Here is a 15,575-nt window from a genome sequence, read left to right as displayed (position 1 = left end):
TACTGTGTGTTCTGGAGGCTTCTATTTTGTCCTTGGAGGTACAGAGGAAAAGGGAGGCAGACCTTGAGCCTCCCCATAAAGTAGGGGTTGGGGACTGGGGTGAAAAGAGACTATCTTTGGGGCAGGTTTATTTTTGTTTGAAGTGACTCCAAAACTAAATCCTTGAGAGGTTTCGTTGTTGTTGTTTTATATGGCAACATGAGACCCAATATATCACAGTAAAATTGACCTTAGAAATTAAACTTGTTTTGTTCTAGAGTATGTCACTCACCTGTCTATTTAATGACTTGTTGCTGAAAGGTGTCCAGGTACTGAATCTTGTGTGGAAGCACTCCATTTCCAAGGTTTTTCTAGAAGAATCCCCAGCTGACATCTCAACAAATTATTTTCTTCCAGCCCTAAGAAATATAGGTTCATTTCAATAGATGCTTAATGAAGATCACCTAGAAACATCCAGTATATTAATGTTGTCCTTATAGGAATTATATAATTGCAGCCATTCATTTACATCTCTATATTTATAGAGATAAAATTACAGCAAATCATATATATACATCTCCTGTGGAGGAGAATCCATACAAATCTGCGCAGGGAGTTCATGAACTCCATGTCATTGCAATTTACTGTGTCCTCATCTGTTTGCACCCAAATATGTATCTAAACCAGAGTTGTTTTTCACTTTGCTGGGAAAATGACTCACAAATTGGAACGATTATTTTACCAGCCAGGGATACTGACTTTTTCTTCTCCAGAAAGCAATAATCTGAAGGGCTTAAAAAGGGCACTCCACCTGCCTATCTTTGGAGGACACAAAGAGGATACAGAGAACAAACTTAGGCTAATGTATTAGTCGTCCATTGCTGCATAACAAATGACCCCCAAATTTAATAGCACAAAACAACAAATCCTTATTATCTCGGAGTTCCCATGGGTCAGGAATCTACGCACAGCATAGTGGAGTAAGTAATCAGCCTGCTAGGGCTGCCATAACAAAATATCACAAACTGAGTGCTTTGAAAAACAAAAATTTATTTTCTCACAATTCTGGAAGCCAGAACATCAAGGTGCTGTCAGGGCTGATGAGACCCCTCTGCCTGGCTTGTACACAGCCACCCTCTCTCTGTGTTCTTACAAGGCCTTTCTTCTGAGCACAAACTAGGTGGGATGGATGGGGGCCAGAGAGAGAGAGAGAGAGACAGAGAGAAAGAGAGAGAGAGATATCTTTGGTGTCTCTTCCTCTCCTTATAAAAATATCATCCTATTGGATTAAGGGCCCACCCTTATAACCTCATTTAACTGTCATTACCTCTTTATAGAATCTGTCTCCAAATAGAGTTACATTGGAGGTTAGGGGCTTCAACATGAAATTGTGGGGGGGGGAACCCAATTAAGGCCATAACAGGTGCTTCTGTTTCAGAGTGTCTCATAAGGCTGTAGTCAAGGCGTTGCGTTGGCTAGGACCCTAGGCTCATTTGAAGGATTTGAAGCTCTTTCATGTGGTTGTTAGCAGGATGTAGCAGGGAGCAGTGGCTCATTGTTTTAACCAAAGGATGTTGATAAAGTGAAGATGTGTGGCTTCTGGGCCCGGGTCTTAAGAAGATTTGCAGTTTGTCTTTTTATACTGTTAGGATCTAGCAGCCATGTAAATAAGTGTGGGGTAGATTATAGAATAATGAGAAACCATATGGAGAAACAGAGGTTGAGCCAGCCCGAAGCTGTTTCAGCCACCCCAGTCAAAGCACCAGATGTGTGAATGAAGCCATCTTGGGTCTTCTGTTCCAGCTGAGCTCCCAGGTGAATACAAGCGTAAGAATGACTGCACACGATAACAGGCAGCAGAAGAACTGCCCAGGTGAGGCCAGCAAAGCCACAGAATCATGAAAAATAAGGATTTCTGTTTCAAACTACCTAGAATTTGTTATCCAACACAGACCAACAGAGCCACATGCTGGTGGCATCCAGAACGGTCACACACAGCTGGTGAATGTGCAAATTGGTATAAGTACTTTGAAAAATGGTTTGGCATTATTTCCTAAAGTTGAACATGTACATACAATCGACTCAACAGAAAAACATGAACATGTGGACCAAATATACCCACAAGCACATTCACAGCTACGTTGGATAGCTCTAAACTGGAAACGACGCAATCATTCCCCAGCAGCCGAAAGGATAAATATGTTGTCAAATACCCATGTGTTAGAATGCTGTACGTCAACGAACAAGCTGCCACTACACACAACAGTGTGTGTGAATCACACACATAAGACATTAAACAAAGAAGCTGGAAATAACGGACTACATTTTATATGGTTTAATTCATACAAAGTTCCACACGACAGCGTTAGAAGTTAAGATGGCAGTTACCCCTGGGGAGGAAAGAATGGGGATGCCTGGGAGGGACATGAGAAGTGACGCTGGGGTACAGGTCCTGATCTAGCAGTAGGAACCCCAGGGAGTTCACTTTACAATTCACTGGGTTCTACATTTATGATTTGCATACTTTTCTACATCTTCTGTTGTTTTTTTTTTTAAAGATTTTATTTATTTATTTGACAGAGATAGAGACATCCAGTGAGAGAGGGAACACAAGCAGGGGGAGTGGGAGAGGAAGAAGCAGGCTCCCAGTGGAGGAGCCTGATGTGGGGCTTGATCCCAGAACGCCGGGATCACGCCCAGACGATTAACCGCTGTGCCACCCAGGCGCCCCTAGATCTTCTGTTTTGATCAAGAAGTTTTTTTTAAAAAAGATATCAATTATTGGGGCACCTGGGTGGCTCAGTCAGTTGAGTGTCCAACTCTTGATTTTGGCTCAGGTCATGATTTTAGGGTTGTGAGGTTGAGCCCTGCATCAACTCCATAGAGCCTGCTTAAGTTTCTTTCCCTCTCTCTCTCTCTCTCTCCCCTTCTGCCTCTCCCCCCACACTTGCTCTTGCTCTCTCTCTCAAAAGAAAAAATATATCACTTATAAAACACCAAATGCTATCAAGTATCTAGAAAAAAATAAAAGTATAAACTTAATGAAGAAAATTATAAAATTTAGGGGTGCCTGGCTGGCTCAGTCAGTTAAGCACAGCTCTTGATCTCAGCTCAGGTCTTGATCTCAGAGTTGTGAGTTCAAGCCCCGGTTAGGCTACACACTGGGCGTAGAGACTACTTTTATTTTATTTTATTTATTTTATTTTATTTTATTTTATTTTAAAGATTTTATTTATTTATTTGTCAGAGACAGAGAGAGAGGGAGAGCACAAGCAGGGGGAGTGTCAGGCAGAGGAAGAGTGACAAGCAGGCTTCCAGCTAAGCAGGGAGCCTGATGGGGGACTCAATCCTAGCACCCTGAGATCACGACCTGAAACGAAGGCAGACGTTTAACTGACTGAGCCACCCAGGTGTCCTGTGAAGTCTACTTTAAAAAACAAACAAACAAACAAAACGTTAAAAAAGAAAATCATAAAATTTTATTGAAGAATATTTTTAAAGAACCTAAATAAATGGAGAGATATGTTTTATTCATGAATTAGAGAATTCAGAAGAATGAAGAGATGAATTTCCTCAAACAGATCCACTAATTCAATGCAATCTCAATAAAGAAAATCCAAAGAGATATTGTGGTATGCGTGTGTAACTTGAAAAGCTGATACTAAGATATTTATGGAAGTTTAAAGGGTCAAAAACAGTCAAGTCACTCTGGAAGAACCAGGGAGGGAGATGTGTATCTAGATAGAAAAACTGACTATAAAGCTAGAGCAATAACATGACATGACATTAGTACGGAGACAAATATCTAAGCCAGGGGACAGAAGAGAAAGTTCCAAATAGAATCCCATATACATGGGTGCTTGTTAGAGGATAAGCCGAAGAAGAGATGGATTTTTCCATTTATGGAAAACAGAGCATCTGTTTATAAAAAAAGAAGAAATTGGACCCCTTTCCCACACTGTACACGCATACACATCAACTATCTGAAGGCTTTTTATATATAAAATCAATTATACATGGCTTGTGAATCTCCAGAAGACAAAATTAACAGCAATGTATCATGTCAGACAGACAGATTTTGGATCAATCTAAGTGGGAAAGCAATCACTTCAGCAGCGTTTGCTGTCTTGGGAGGTTATGTCTATTACTGGAGATATTAAAACACAAACTGGATGACCACTTGTTGGTGAGATTCTAGCTGGTATTCCAGCATCAGAAATGTCCAAGTTTCTAAGCAACCCTCTGTTGCTATAAATTCCAAGAAGAGAGAGAACAACGGGGCCCAAGGTAGCTGAAGAAACGTCATGGCAGAGCCAGAAGATTTTGAGAATAAGACAAACATTTGCAGATCCTCGATTCTTACCACACTTGAGAGAGAAGGAAGTGTGCTTTAAAAATGAATATATTAGAAAGGCATGTACCAGATTAGGAACTATTTTATTTTATTTTTGAGACTTTATTTATTTATTTTAGAGAGAGAGAGAGCAGGGGGAGGGGCAGAGGGAGAGAGAGAATCTCAAGCAGACCTCCCGCTGATGGCAGAGCCTGACTTGGGCTTGATCCCACAACCCTGAGATCACGAGCCGAAATCAAGAGTGGGATGTTTAACCAACTGAGCCACCCAGGCACCCTGGAATAATTTTGGAAATATCACAGCAAGGAGCATGACAACACTGAATTTGGATCCCTGCTCTGACTCTTCTTTCCCCCAAGTGAAGCTTTACAAGTAATATAGCCTCTGAGCCTCAGTTTCCTCCTGTGTAAAGCAAAGCAATGCAAAGCAACACTGTGCCTTGGCAAACTGCAGTACAATCATGTGTTGTTCAGATAAAAACCTCATGGCAATGTGGGAAATTAAATACCACCTTCTGAATCAACATTAAATCAAAACAAATCCTTAGTTTCCTAAGATGCCCAGCTGTTGTTATGTGAAATCCCTCCAAGAGCCAACATAAGGAGCTTTGATTTAGCAAGTTCTTAAAATTGTTATTATCCTCTGTGTTAAGGGATTACTGAGTTACATAATGAGCAGAACATTACAGAAGGAATAGTCACTATCTCTGCTGGTGGGCTTAAATATCTGAGTACAGTACATCATATATAGATATAAATATAGAGATAGAGATACAAATACAGAGATAGGGATATAAATTTCCACGGGATTATTTACATTCTTCTAAGATGTCAATTTTGCTGATTAGTTATTCAACCCAGGGAGAAACGGCATGTTGGCAATCACTGCTTCTTTAAATTGAATGATTTCTTTTCATATGCCAGCATTGCTGGAAATTCTCCAGAAATATATATTTCTCCAAAGAGTAGTTTCATAAGATATTAATAGGCACTTCCCAGAAAAACAGGATCTGTGGTTAAATATGCTTGGGAAAAGATTGATTGAACAAAATTAAACAAGTTTCTTTTTTATAAGATGTTTTGGAAAACTTGATATGTTGAAACTCATTGTGAATCTCCAAGAGGAGGAAATAATATGCAGCATTTCCCTTGTTCATTCTTACAGGAGCCTATCATAATGTGTATTGGCTATGTGATATGGTTATCATGGTGGTTATCTAATGCTGTATAACAGCAAGTCCCAAAACTTAGTGGCTTAAAATAACAAACATTTATTATTACACAGTTTATGTGTCAGGAGTCAAGCCATGGCTTAACTCGGTCCTTTGGCTCACAGTCTGACAACCAAATTTCAGTTGGGGTTACAGTCATCAAAAGCAGGACTGGGGAAGGATCCACTTCAAGAATCACGTAAGTGGTTGTTGGCAAGATTCAGTTCCCAGAGACTACTGGAACAGGGTCTCAGTTCCTTGCGGGCTGTTGGTGGGAGGGTTCCCTTCCATGTGAGCTTCATAGCTTATGAGCTTACAAAATGGCAGCTGGTTTCCACCCAGGTGAACAAGTGGAAGGGCAAGACAGGGCAGGCAAGATGGAAGTTGGAGTCTTTGTATAACACAATCTCAGAAGCAATACACCATCACTTTTTGATTAGTCAGAACACAGGTCAGCAAATGTGGTCAGCAGCCAGCCTGCCAACCACTTTTGTAAATAGTTTTATTGGAATACAGCTAATCACATTTATTTACATATTGTCTGCGGTTGCTTTTATACTGTTAACAGGAAAAATTGAGTAACTGGGGAGAAACATATAGGCCACAAAGCCAAAAATATTTACTGCCTGGCCCTTTACAGAAAAAGTTTGGCAACCCCTGCATTAGAAACAAGTCTAGCCCACACTCGAGGGGAGAGGATTCATAAGGGCATGGATATCAGGAAGCCAGGGTGGTTAGGAGCCATTTTAGAACCTACCCACCACATAATGCTTGCTCGGAGTTGGCACTTGGCAAGTATTTGTTGAATGAGTAAATGAATAATTGTTCACATCCCCTAATTTTCCAAATTCAAGGGCTGAAAAGCAAGTTACAAGCGAAGAAAAAGCCAAATTCCTTCACTGATTATTAGTATTTGACACCTGTGTCACAACTACGACAATTAGCAACTTGTGTAGATCTTACTAGTAATCTCCATCATGATGTTAGATGAGGTAGATGGTAAAATAACCTTAGAACTGAATTAATATGTACATCCGACAGATTATTCTTTCACAACATCAGCAAATTGGAGGAAAGGGATGTATTTTAGGGTGCTCAGTTGGAATGTGAATTCTGGGGCAAGAATACTTCTTGTGAATTATGCTTACAATATGACAGTCCCCAATATCTTCTATTACCAAGAGCGACTCAAAACCTAAATGTACAAAACCAAATTCTCATCCATTCTTCATCTTTTCTCTGTGCCCTTTCTCCAAGAGCCAAAATACTATACCATGAAATTCTTCCTTGATCATTTAGGATTTCTCTTGTTCTTACACAAAGTAGTGTGTCATGCCTGGAAAAGCAAAGGTCCAGCCGCTGCCTTGCTTATGGCCCAGGTGTCCACTGAATTGAGGCTCCAGTGTGGGTGACACCAACTGGATACCTCTTCCTTACAAGACCCTGGAAAACAGGGGCTCTAAATGTTTCTGAAGTGTGTTACAAGAAGGGAATGAAATAGGAGACCCCAATCTGTGGTTCTTCTCATTTAGAACTAGATCTAACATACGTACTGTTACAAAATCAAAGTGGGGAGGGAGCCATGTAATAAATGCTATACTTATCTTAATTTTTATTTGAGCAGCTACTCTGAATTGCACTATGCTAGTCCATCTCTTCCCCATACACTAGCTCTGTCACTTCTCACGTTCACCCTAGGAGTTAGATTACAGAGGAGAAAAGCAGGGGAAAGAAAATCGTCTGAGGTCAGTCAGGGAATAATTGGTTATCAAGTTTAACAATTATACTGGATTTTCCCTAAAGAGTAAGTGTAACTTAAATTGGATGTATGACTGCTATGGGTTATTTTGAGAATAGAATTTCTTTTGCATGGCTGACTATACAACTGGCTGTTGATGAGGAAATCAACAACTGTCACTAACACTTATTTGCTTGGGGGGGGGGTGCGGCGAGGTGGGAGGAGCCTGTTGTGTGACAACCAAAGCCAGATTAAGGGTTGAGATGGCTGGGCAATTGGCAGTCCATACAGAGAGCTAAATCGTCACTGGGGTAAATCAGAATCCTGTTGCCTTTAACTGTTTCCCCAGGTGATTTCTTACACGGGTGGAGCCATGTAAATTAGGCCAGTCCTGCTCCACTGTAGTAGACAAAATGACTTGAAGGGAAATTAGAAATAAAACATTGTTTGTTCCTGCCACAGAGGTGCCTACATTTGAGTTCTCTTATGATCCACACATGCAAGTTGTACCATGATTCATTTATTCTCTAAAAGTTAGTCCCTTAAGCATGTTCTGTATTTTCAACATTTCAGAGGCTATGCAAAGTCACTTAAACTTTTAAAACATGTACCTGACATTACTTCCCTGAGAAATTTTTAGATTCTATGCGCTGAAAAAAAATTTCTATAGAAAGTCTTCCTCTTGCAGCATGAAGAAGGAATAAATTACTAGGAGTGGGGAAGAAATCCCAGGTTAAGCCCTTAAATATGCCTCTCAAGAGTCATCTGGGGGGCGCCTGGATGGCTCAGTTGCTTAAGTGACTGACTTGATTTCCGCTGGGGTCATGATCTCCCCTGAGCCCTGAGATCGAGCCCTGAGACCAGCTTGGGTCTGCCTGAGATTCTCTCTCTCCCTCCCTGTCCCCCGCACCCTTGCTCTAGCATGTGCGCTCTCTCTCCCTGTCAAATAAATAAGTCAATAAAATCTTTATAAAAACAGTTATCTGGTTATAAAGATTGCAAAAAAGAACAGAATACAAGGAAAACGTGTGTGATTAGTGAAAAACAGAAACAAAAAACTATTATGGTTAAGTTAAATGTTGTGTTCAGGGCAAATAAAAACGTGATTTATTTGAACATAAACTGGTCTGTAATTTTTATTCAATGCACAAATAAGTAACGGATAATGAAAGTGATGGCATGTTTTGAGGAAATCTGCACTATTGCTAGCACAGGAGGTGATAAGAAATGCCATGTTTGTGAGCCCAAACTGGACATGGTCAAATGCTGGATTGGCTCACTGATCAATAAGTTTAAAACTGTAAAAATTAGAGCTGCAACAAGAAGCAACTGTACTATTTAAACTCGTTCAGGGAAAATACCCAGTTAGGGCAGTTCTAAAACTTTAAAGTCCCTAATCCCTACTTCCTCCTTCTGAAATAAGCTTTCAAGCATGATTTTTGAGGTTTCCAAGGTGCACAGATGTCAAGATGGGCCTGAAAACAGTGGCCTGGGTTGTGCTGAAGTTTGATAACAGAGGATGTCAGGATATCCTGTTCTGATACTTATAGCAAGAATTATTAATAAGTGCAGCGTGAGACTTTTAAAAAGAAAAAACAAAGTATCATGTCTTTAATGTTTTGTCCTGTTCATCAAATCTTAGCATATTAATTCCTAGAGCGATACAGTTCTAACCAGGCACCGTACTCACCCCGGTCTATATTCCCCCTTCACACCCCCCACCCCCCGCGCCCCACTCTCCACGCCTCCGGACTCCGTGGTAGGAAAGATGGTGAGAACTGGCAGAAAGAGGGAAGGAGTTGGTGTGAGCCAGTCTGGGGTCGAATGAAAATCCGTGTTTTCCAAAGTGCCCAATAACCTGACTTCACTTCTACCCCAAATGAATGCTCTGGAGGAGGTGAAGAGCTTCCCTGCCACCGCCCAACTCAAACCTACGCAAAGATTGCTTTTGGTTCGCCCCAGAGCCACTGCGGCTCTTTTTGGATAATTGTGGGGCTGCGGAGGTTCTCAAGGTCATGCGGGAGGGGCGTGGCAGTGCCCTCCTCGGCGCTGCTTAGGGTCTTCTAGGGGTTACGTGGGGAAGCTAAACAGGCCCGGGCGCTGTGCCCATAGGGTCCCGAGCAAAAGATGCGCGGCCCAGAAGCCAAGGGCTTTACCTCGCGGGGGTGGCCGAAGGACCGGGCCCGGAGCGGCTTCCTGCCTCCTCTTTGGACCGCGGAGTGAAAAGCAGGAGCTGTAGCACTCAGCCGCCGCCGGGCGCGGTCTCCATGGGGACGGACAACAACCTCCCGGCTCCCCCACCCCGGAGCCCCCTCCCGGTGCGCCAGGCCGCCGTTCGCCAGAACCTGCGCGACCGCGGAGTGCTGCCCCCGCGTGCACCTCCCGGGCCTTCCCCGCTGCAGGGCCCAGCCGTGGGGCTCCCGCCAGGCTGGGGTTCCGCTCCTTCGCCGTCCCCCGGGGTGCCTAGGGTGGGACCCCGGAAGGCTTCCAGCGGAGGGGCAGAAGCCAGGCAGCAGGACCCCAACCAAGAGGAGCTGGGACACTGAAGCCGACAATATTAAGGCCCTGGGATGGGAAAGGTGGTGTTCATCTTCAGCAAATCCTCAGACACTTTTAATACTTATTATCAATTTTAGCGTTATACAGGAGGAACCAAAATTAAAGTAAACAAGTTTAAGGGATCTGGAAGGAGGACAAAATATGATAAATGGTTTGCTCTGGAAATATTTAAGTCATCAGTAATTAAACTTTGTCTACAAGGAATATATAACATCTATATAATAATTAAATTTTATTCTAATACAGTTTTATTCTAATCTAGGCACCTCTTTTTTCTGTTGCCTTTCATTTGTTTAAGTTGTGTGAAAGCTAAAATTTTATTACCTGAGGCCCCCATGGGGCCCCTTGACACAAAAGGACCAATGAACCAAATGAACAAACAAGGTCAATCTAATCTGTCACTAATCCACAGGAAACAGCTTTTGCTTTACTCTGTCTCAGGACCCATCCAAGAAAAACATGTCACGCAGCAAAATTTCCTTTTGCTCTGTCGGACCCTAGAATGCTATTTCCCCACCATGGAATCCCTGTTTTCTCAATCCAAGTGAAAAGTTTATTAGATTGTATTTAATGTTCTGCTAATTTTCTAATTTTAAAAAGAGATATCAAAAAGACCAATTAGTAAATTGGTCAAAATTCTTTGAGCTCAGAATACCAAAAATTACTAAAATCAAGATTTGTTTGTATCATTCAATGGGTTTCAACCCTCCCGCCCTCAATTTGGTGCTTGTTTCTTTATCCTGGAAACAAGGAAGAAGCATGGGGCCTCTTCTAGGACATGAAGGCAATTGAGCTATGATGGAATAAACAAAATGTGGCATATCCACACCACGGGATATGACCTGGTCATGAAAATGAATGAAGTACTGATCCACACTACAACACAGATGAACTCTGAAGCCCTGAAAATATTACGTTAAGTAAAAGAAGCCAGTCATAAAAGACCAAGTATGATTCCATTTATACAAAATGTCCAGAATGGGCAAATCCATAGCCAGATTACTGGTTGCCAATGGCTGGGGTGTTTGGGAAATGTGGAATGACTGCCAATGAGTCTCTTTTTGGAAAGATGGAAGTGATGAAAATGTTTACAATTAGATTATGGTGACCGGTGCACAACTGTGAATCCAGTAAAAAACCACTGAGCTGTACACTCTAAAAGGTGTATTTTATGGTATATGAGTTAATTATCTCAAAAAAGCTGGGTGTGAATTGGGCAACTAAACTAACGTTAGCTGATCATTATTGGTGTTAGCTGTTGTGATAAGCAACTTATACACACTTTTTTACTTTCTCCTCATAACCACTATGAGTTGGTGATTAATCTCAGTTTCTAGATGAAACACGAAAGTCAAACCCAAAGAAACTAGGTAGATGTGCCTGAATAGAAAGCTAAGGGGCAGAATGGGGATTCAAATCACGGTCTGACTTTCAAGCCCATGCTCTTTTCATGACTGACAGCAATACTGAAATGTGCACGTGGTACAAAATCTGGAAGAAAACTACATAGCCTAATATTTTATAAACACAGTGTACTTTTGAGGATTGAACCCTTATATTCCCAAATTGAAGACGACAGGTTTCTTCAAAATAAAACAATAAAGACTAATTTAAAACAATCACTTTATTAAAAATAGCAAATTTCACAGATACTCATTTACCATTTTGTTGGCACTGGCCACTGGAAAACACACCAGTGTGTGTACTGATTGTCTAACGTAAACTGAAGCGGGGCTGCCACAAAAAGCCTGTGCGTCACCAACTTCTCAACATGGGAGTAAGTGTGGTGAGCTCAGGAAGGATAAACCTTCAGCCCTATTAATAACATTCTGCACAATGCATTTCAAGTATAACCCCCGTAAGGCAACAGTAGAAAGCACAGCAGCACACCTCCGTGTCACATTTCCTGACTGAGCCTTCAACAAGGCCTAGGCTCCAGTTACAGCGAATGAGGGCAAGTCAAGTTCACTAAAAGCAGGAGTGAAAACAATCATTGTACTGGCACTTTAATTACTTTATTCCTTATTGTGGAAGATGATTCTGCTACTGGATTCAGCTGGAAAAGTAAAGAACGCTGCTTGTCTTCAAGCCACAAGAAAGCGACTGCATGTCATGTTAGCTGGTAGAAGTATTTGGAACATCTTGTGCATCTGCCAAATGTAGTTTTTGTCTGAGTTCACTGGTTAAGAAGATTTTCATTCTGTAATGAGTACTTCTTTTAAATTATAGGAAATTACACTCAGAAGCTAAGAGAGAGAGGTATTAAAATAAAGGAAGTATGTTTAAAGGGAAAGTTTCGCTGAGAAACCTGGATGTGATAAGACAATTTTTAAATATAGTGAAGTAATTATACTATAACCAGAATCTGAAGACTTAAAAAAAAATGGTCACTAAATCAAGATTATGTTCCAGGTTCTAGTAGAGCACAGAGTTATTTTAACGTGGCAAGAATCATTTTCATGGTAAGGAACTGATGGGAGGCAAATATGAAAACTTAACAGATTAAAAAAAAATCATTTGAGAGGACAACCCCACTTTATCATCCTTGGGAAAACAATTTCTTTGTAAAAGTCAAAAGTAAAATCATCATAGGTCTAAAACTTTTCCTAGAATCCTCTGAATTATTCTTTTTTCTTTTTTTTTAAAGATTTTATTTATTTGCCAGAGAGAGAGAGAGAGCACAAGCAGTGGGCAGAGGCAGAGGGAGAAGCAGGCTCCCTGTTGAGCCCAATGCGGGGCTTGATCTCAGGACCCTGGGATTATGACCTGAGCCAAAGGCAGACACTCAACCAACTGAGCAAAACCAAATGTCTCTCTGAATTATTCTTTAAGAAGATTGGAAACAGGATGGAATTCCTGCAGGTATTATTCCCTTTCCTTCTTATCACCATTGCCTTTCATTTTCCTCTTTCATCTTTCTGTATGATCCACCTGCTACCCATTTTTTCAAGACCCAATTCAAACAATGCTCTGGATACACTGAGAACAACTAAATGCTAGCGATACACATATAGCAGAGGGTGCTAAAATATACAGACATGACTATTGCCATCAGACAGTCTCGTCCAGTTAGAAAGCTGAGATTTAACATAACGAAAATCAACAGATAATGAAATAGGCAGAATGCTAGTTCGAGGTACAAATAAAATGCTGTATGGAAGTGGTCAGCTTGGGTGTTATTTGATACGGGAAAGGGGAGAGCAACTCCCAGAGCAACTTGAGGAAGTACAACCTGAACAAAGGCATTAAGGTGAGCATGAACATCCATGCGTTCTTAGACATCCGGAGACCCAGCTCTGTGGCCATGAAAAATAATGAAAAACAGAAGAGGATACGTAGATTGTGATCACACTACTGAGAGCCTTTAGAAAGTCTGACACAGTAAAAAACTTGGTCTGAAATAGGAATGGCAAGATGACAATGATGTTTTTAGAAGAATAATTTAGGGGTATTGTCTAAAGTCTACAGCAGCACTGTCCAAAAGAAATATAATGCAAGCCACAGAAACAATTTTTAAAATATATTTAATTTATACTAATATATAAAAAAACTATCATTTCAACATATAATCATCATAAAAAATATTGAGATATTTTATTTTTTTCATACTAAATCTTTGAAATCAGGTGTACAAATTATAGTTCCAGCACATTTCAATTCATATTAGCTGCATTTCACGTGCTCAGTAGCTACACGGCTAGTGGCTGCCATATTAGACAGTGCAGCTCTAGGGGTAGAATGGAAGAAATCTGAAAGCTTATGGAATAAAGTGATGAGGGTAGGTAATGAAGGAAGACTAAAAGGCAGAGCTGATGATGCCTGACAATGAACTGTAATTACGAAATGGCAAATCATTTCCTGCCACATCCAGGCTCAATGGCAGATAGTGCCATGATTGAGTAGCCATGTCTGGTATAGTCATAGAAGGAATTTAAGTAATCTTGGAGACTGAAATAACAGAGGCAACTGATGACAGAGAGGGAAATTAGGAGGGAATACAGAGAGAACAATTATTACAAGTGAAGAAACTAGGGTTACCAAACTTTGCTCAAAGTTACACACCTGCTTACCAAGATTTGAAACCAAGCACTCCAAAGCCCATGCTCTTGTATTCTATCCTGTTGCCTTGTTCAACCGTGGTGACTGAATCAAGCAAAGTGGTAAGATAAATAAATCTAAATGTTTACAAAAACTCAGAGAATAGGGGATACTAATGTGCCATATGCATAGAAAGAATATAAAGCACAGAATACAAAGCTCAGAATGAATATAAGAAAAAGAAAAAAGAACTAGGAACTACTACTGAGAGAAGCCTTGTAATTAACTCATATCTAATTCTCAAATTTAAGTCTTTCTTGGTAATGATATTTTACATTAATGTCTCCCACAATTTATGTGGCTTCTTAAAACCTTATTTTTTTCATCTGTAAAATGATAAGTGTAATACCACCTACTTATAAGGGTTGGACCAAATAAGAAAATGCATGTAAAGCTATTTGTATTCAAATAAGATAAACAATTGTTATTACTAGATTTGTATATACCTCTCTATTTCTTCACTGTTGTTACTGCATAATTTAGCAATTAATAACAGTATACGTTACTAACAATAATAGTAATTTATATGTATATTCTACAGTTTGGAAAATTTCATATACACATCATTACATGTAGCAACTACCCCATATTACAGAGAACACTCTGAGATGTTAAACAATTTACCCAACGTTAATTATCAAAGCCAAATTCCAAAAATCAAATCTCTTGACTCTACAGCCAGTATCCTTTTTAGTATCTCATTATTTAGTCCAAAGGGACTAAACTCTCAAATTATTTTATAGGTAGGATCATTTCTTATTGTTCTTACGTACCTCACATTGTACCTAGGACTATGTCCCAAAACATGTTTTGAAAGTTCGTGAAATAATTGCTCCAACCTGAAATGTCAAAACCTGAATATTTTACATGTGCCTTGGTGATTTCCTTTAAGCTAATCCTATAATACACTTTTTATATGCATCTAAAGTGTTATGTGCGATGATAGTAAATTAAGTATGGCATTTTATGTCTGCATATCCAACTGCTATTTAGCTTAAGAATCCAAGATTCAAAATAATTTCTATGGCAATAGCCTAATCCTTAATTCTCCTGATGAATTTTTTAAAAATTTGTTTTAAAAATCCAAAAACAATACAAAGGAAAGCAGAACATACCAGAAACAAACAAAACGGCAGCATACAAAAACAACTAAAAATTCCATTTGGAAACCAAAGGGGAAGAGAAATGGCCCCAGTAAATAACAGCAGGTGTCCTTGTTCACTTGATTGAGCTATTCACCAGAGTTATAATTTGTAAACTTTTCACTGTTGATATTAGGCAAAAGGATACATGGAAGAATTCAGTTCTTCTAACTGTAACACAAAGAAACAAATTTAATTTTAATTTTTATAAGAAAAGTATCTTAAGTAGATAATTGTTTACACACTTTAAAATAAACTATTTTTCATTTAAGCTTTCTTTAAATGAAAAAGTAAAATATTGAAAAAACTTTCCAAAAGTTTCCAGGCTGGGAAATTCATTTATGCAAAATGATTGGAAAGTACCTTTAGCATTGATTAAACACAAATATGAGAAGAGAGTGAAACCGGATAATAAAAACCAGAATTTTATAAGGATTCTTAAAACCATGAATAATTATAATCATCTCTATTAGTGTTAAAAAAAAAAAAAGGGGC

At 39.8% G+C, this 15,575-nt stretch overlaps 2 protein-coding genes across 4 annotated transcripts in view; both read right to left on the bottom strand.

The window, feature by feature from the left end:
• ECT2L (epithelial cell transforming 2 like) overlaps positions 1–9,499 on the bottom strand; it is a 76,219-nt gene extending 66,720 nt beyond the window's left edge. The window contains exons 1-2 of the mRNA XM_034669203.1: positions 9,438–9,499; positions 272–398 (exon numbers count right to left, since the gene is read on the bottom strand). Of these exons, the coding sequence (XP_034525094.1) occupies positions 272–373 (102 nt within the window). The 5' untranslated portion in view covers positions 374–398; positions 9,438–9,499. The remainder of the gene's footprint in view (positions 1–271; positions 399–9,437) is intronic.
• A 1,947-nt stretch (positions 9,500–11,446) lies between these two features.
• The window catches only part of CCDC28A (coiled-coil domain containing 28A), an 11,897-nt gene continuing 7,768 nt past the window's right edge, over positions 11,447–15,575 (bottom strand). The window contains exons 5-6 of one of the 3 annotated variants that reach the window (XM_034669199.1): positions 15,229–15,251; positions 11,447–12,055 (exon numbers count right to left, since the gene is read on the bottom strand). In XM_034669199.1, the coding sequence (XP_034525090.1) occupies positions 11,956–12,055; positions 15,229–15,251 (123 nt within the window). In that variant the 3' untranslated portion in view covers positions 11,447–11,955. The remainder of the gene's footprint in view (positions 12,056–15,228; positions 15,252–15,575) is intronic. The other 2 variants (XM_034669200.1, XM_034669201.1) reach the window with 2 other exon arrangements.

The sequence above is a fragment of the Ailuropoda melanoleuca genome, chromosome 10 (assembly GCF_002007445.2).
Source record: "Ailuropoda melanoleuca isolate Jingjing chromosome 10, ASM200744v2, whole genome shotgun sequence".
In the NCBI taxonomy this organism is placed as follows: Eukaryota; Metazoa; Chordata; class Mammalia; order Carnivora; family Ursidae; genus Ailuropoda; species Ailuropoda melanoleuca.
This window is presented reverse-complemented; position numbering and strand designations above follow the sequence as displayed.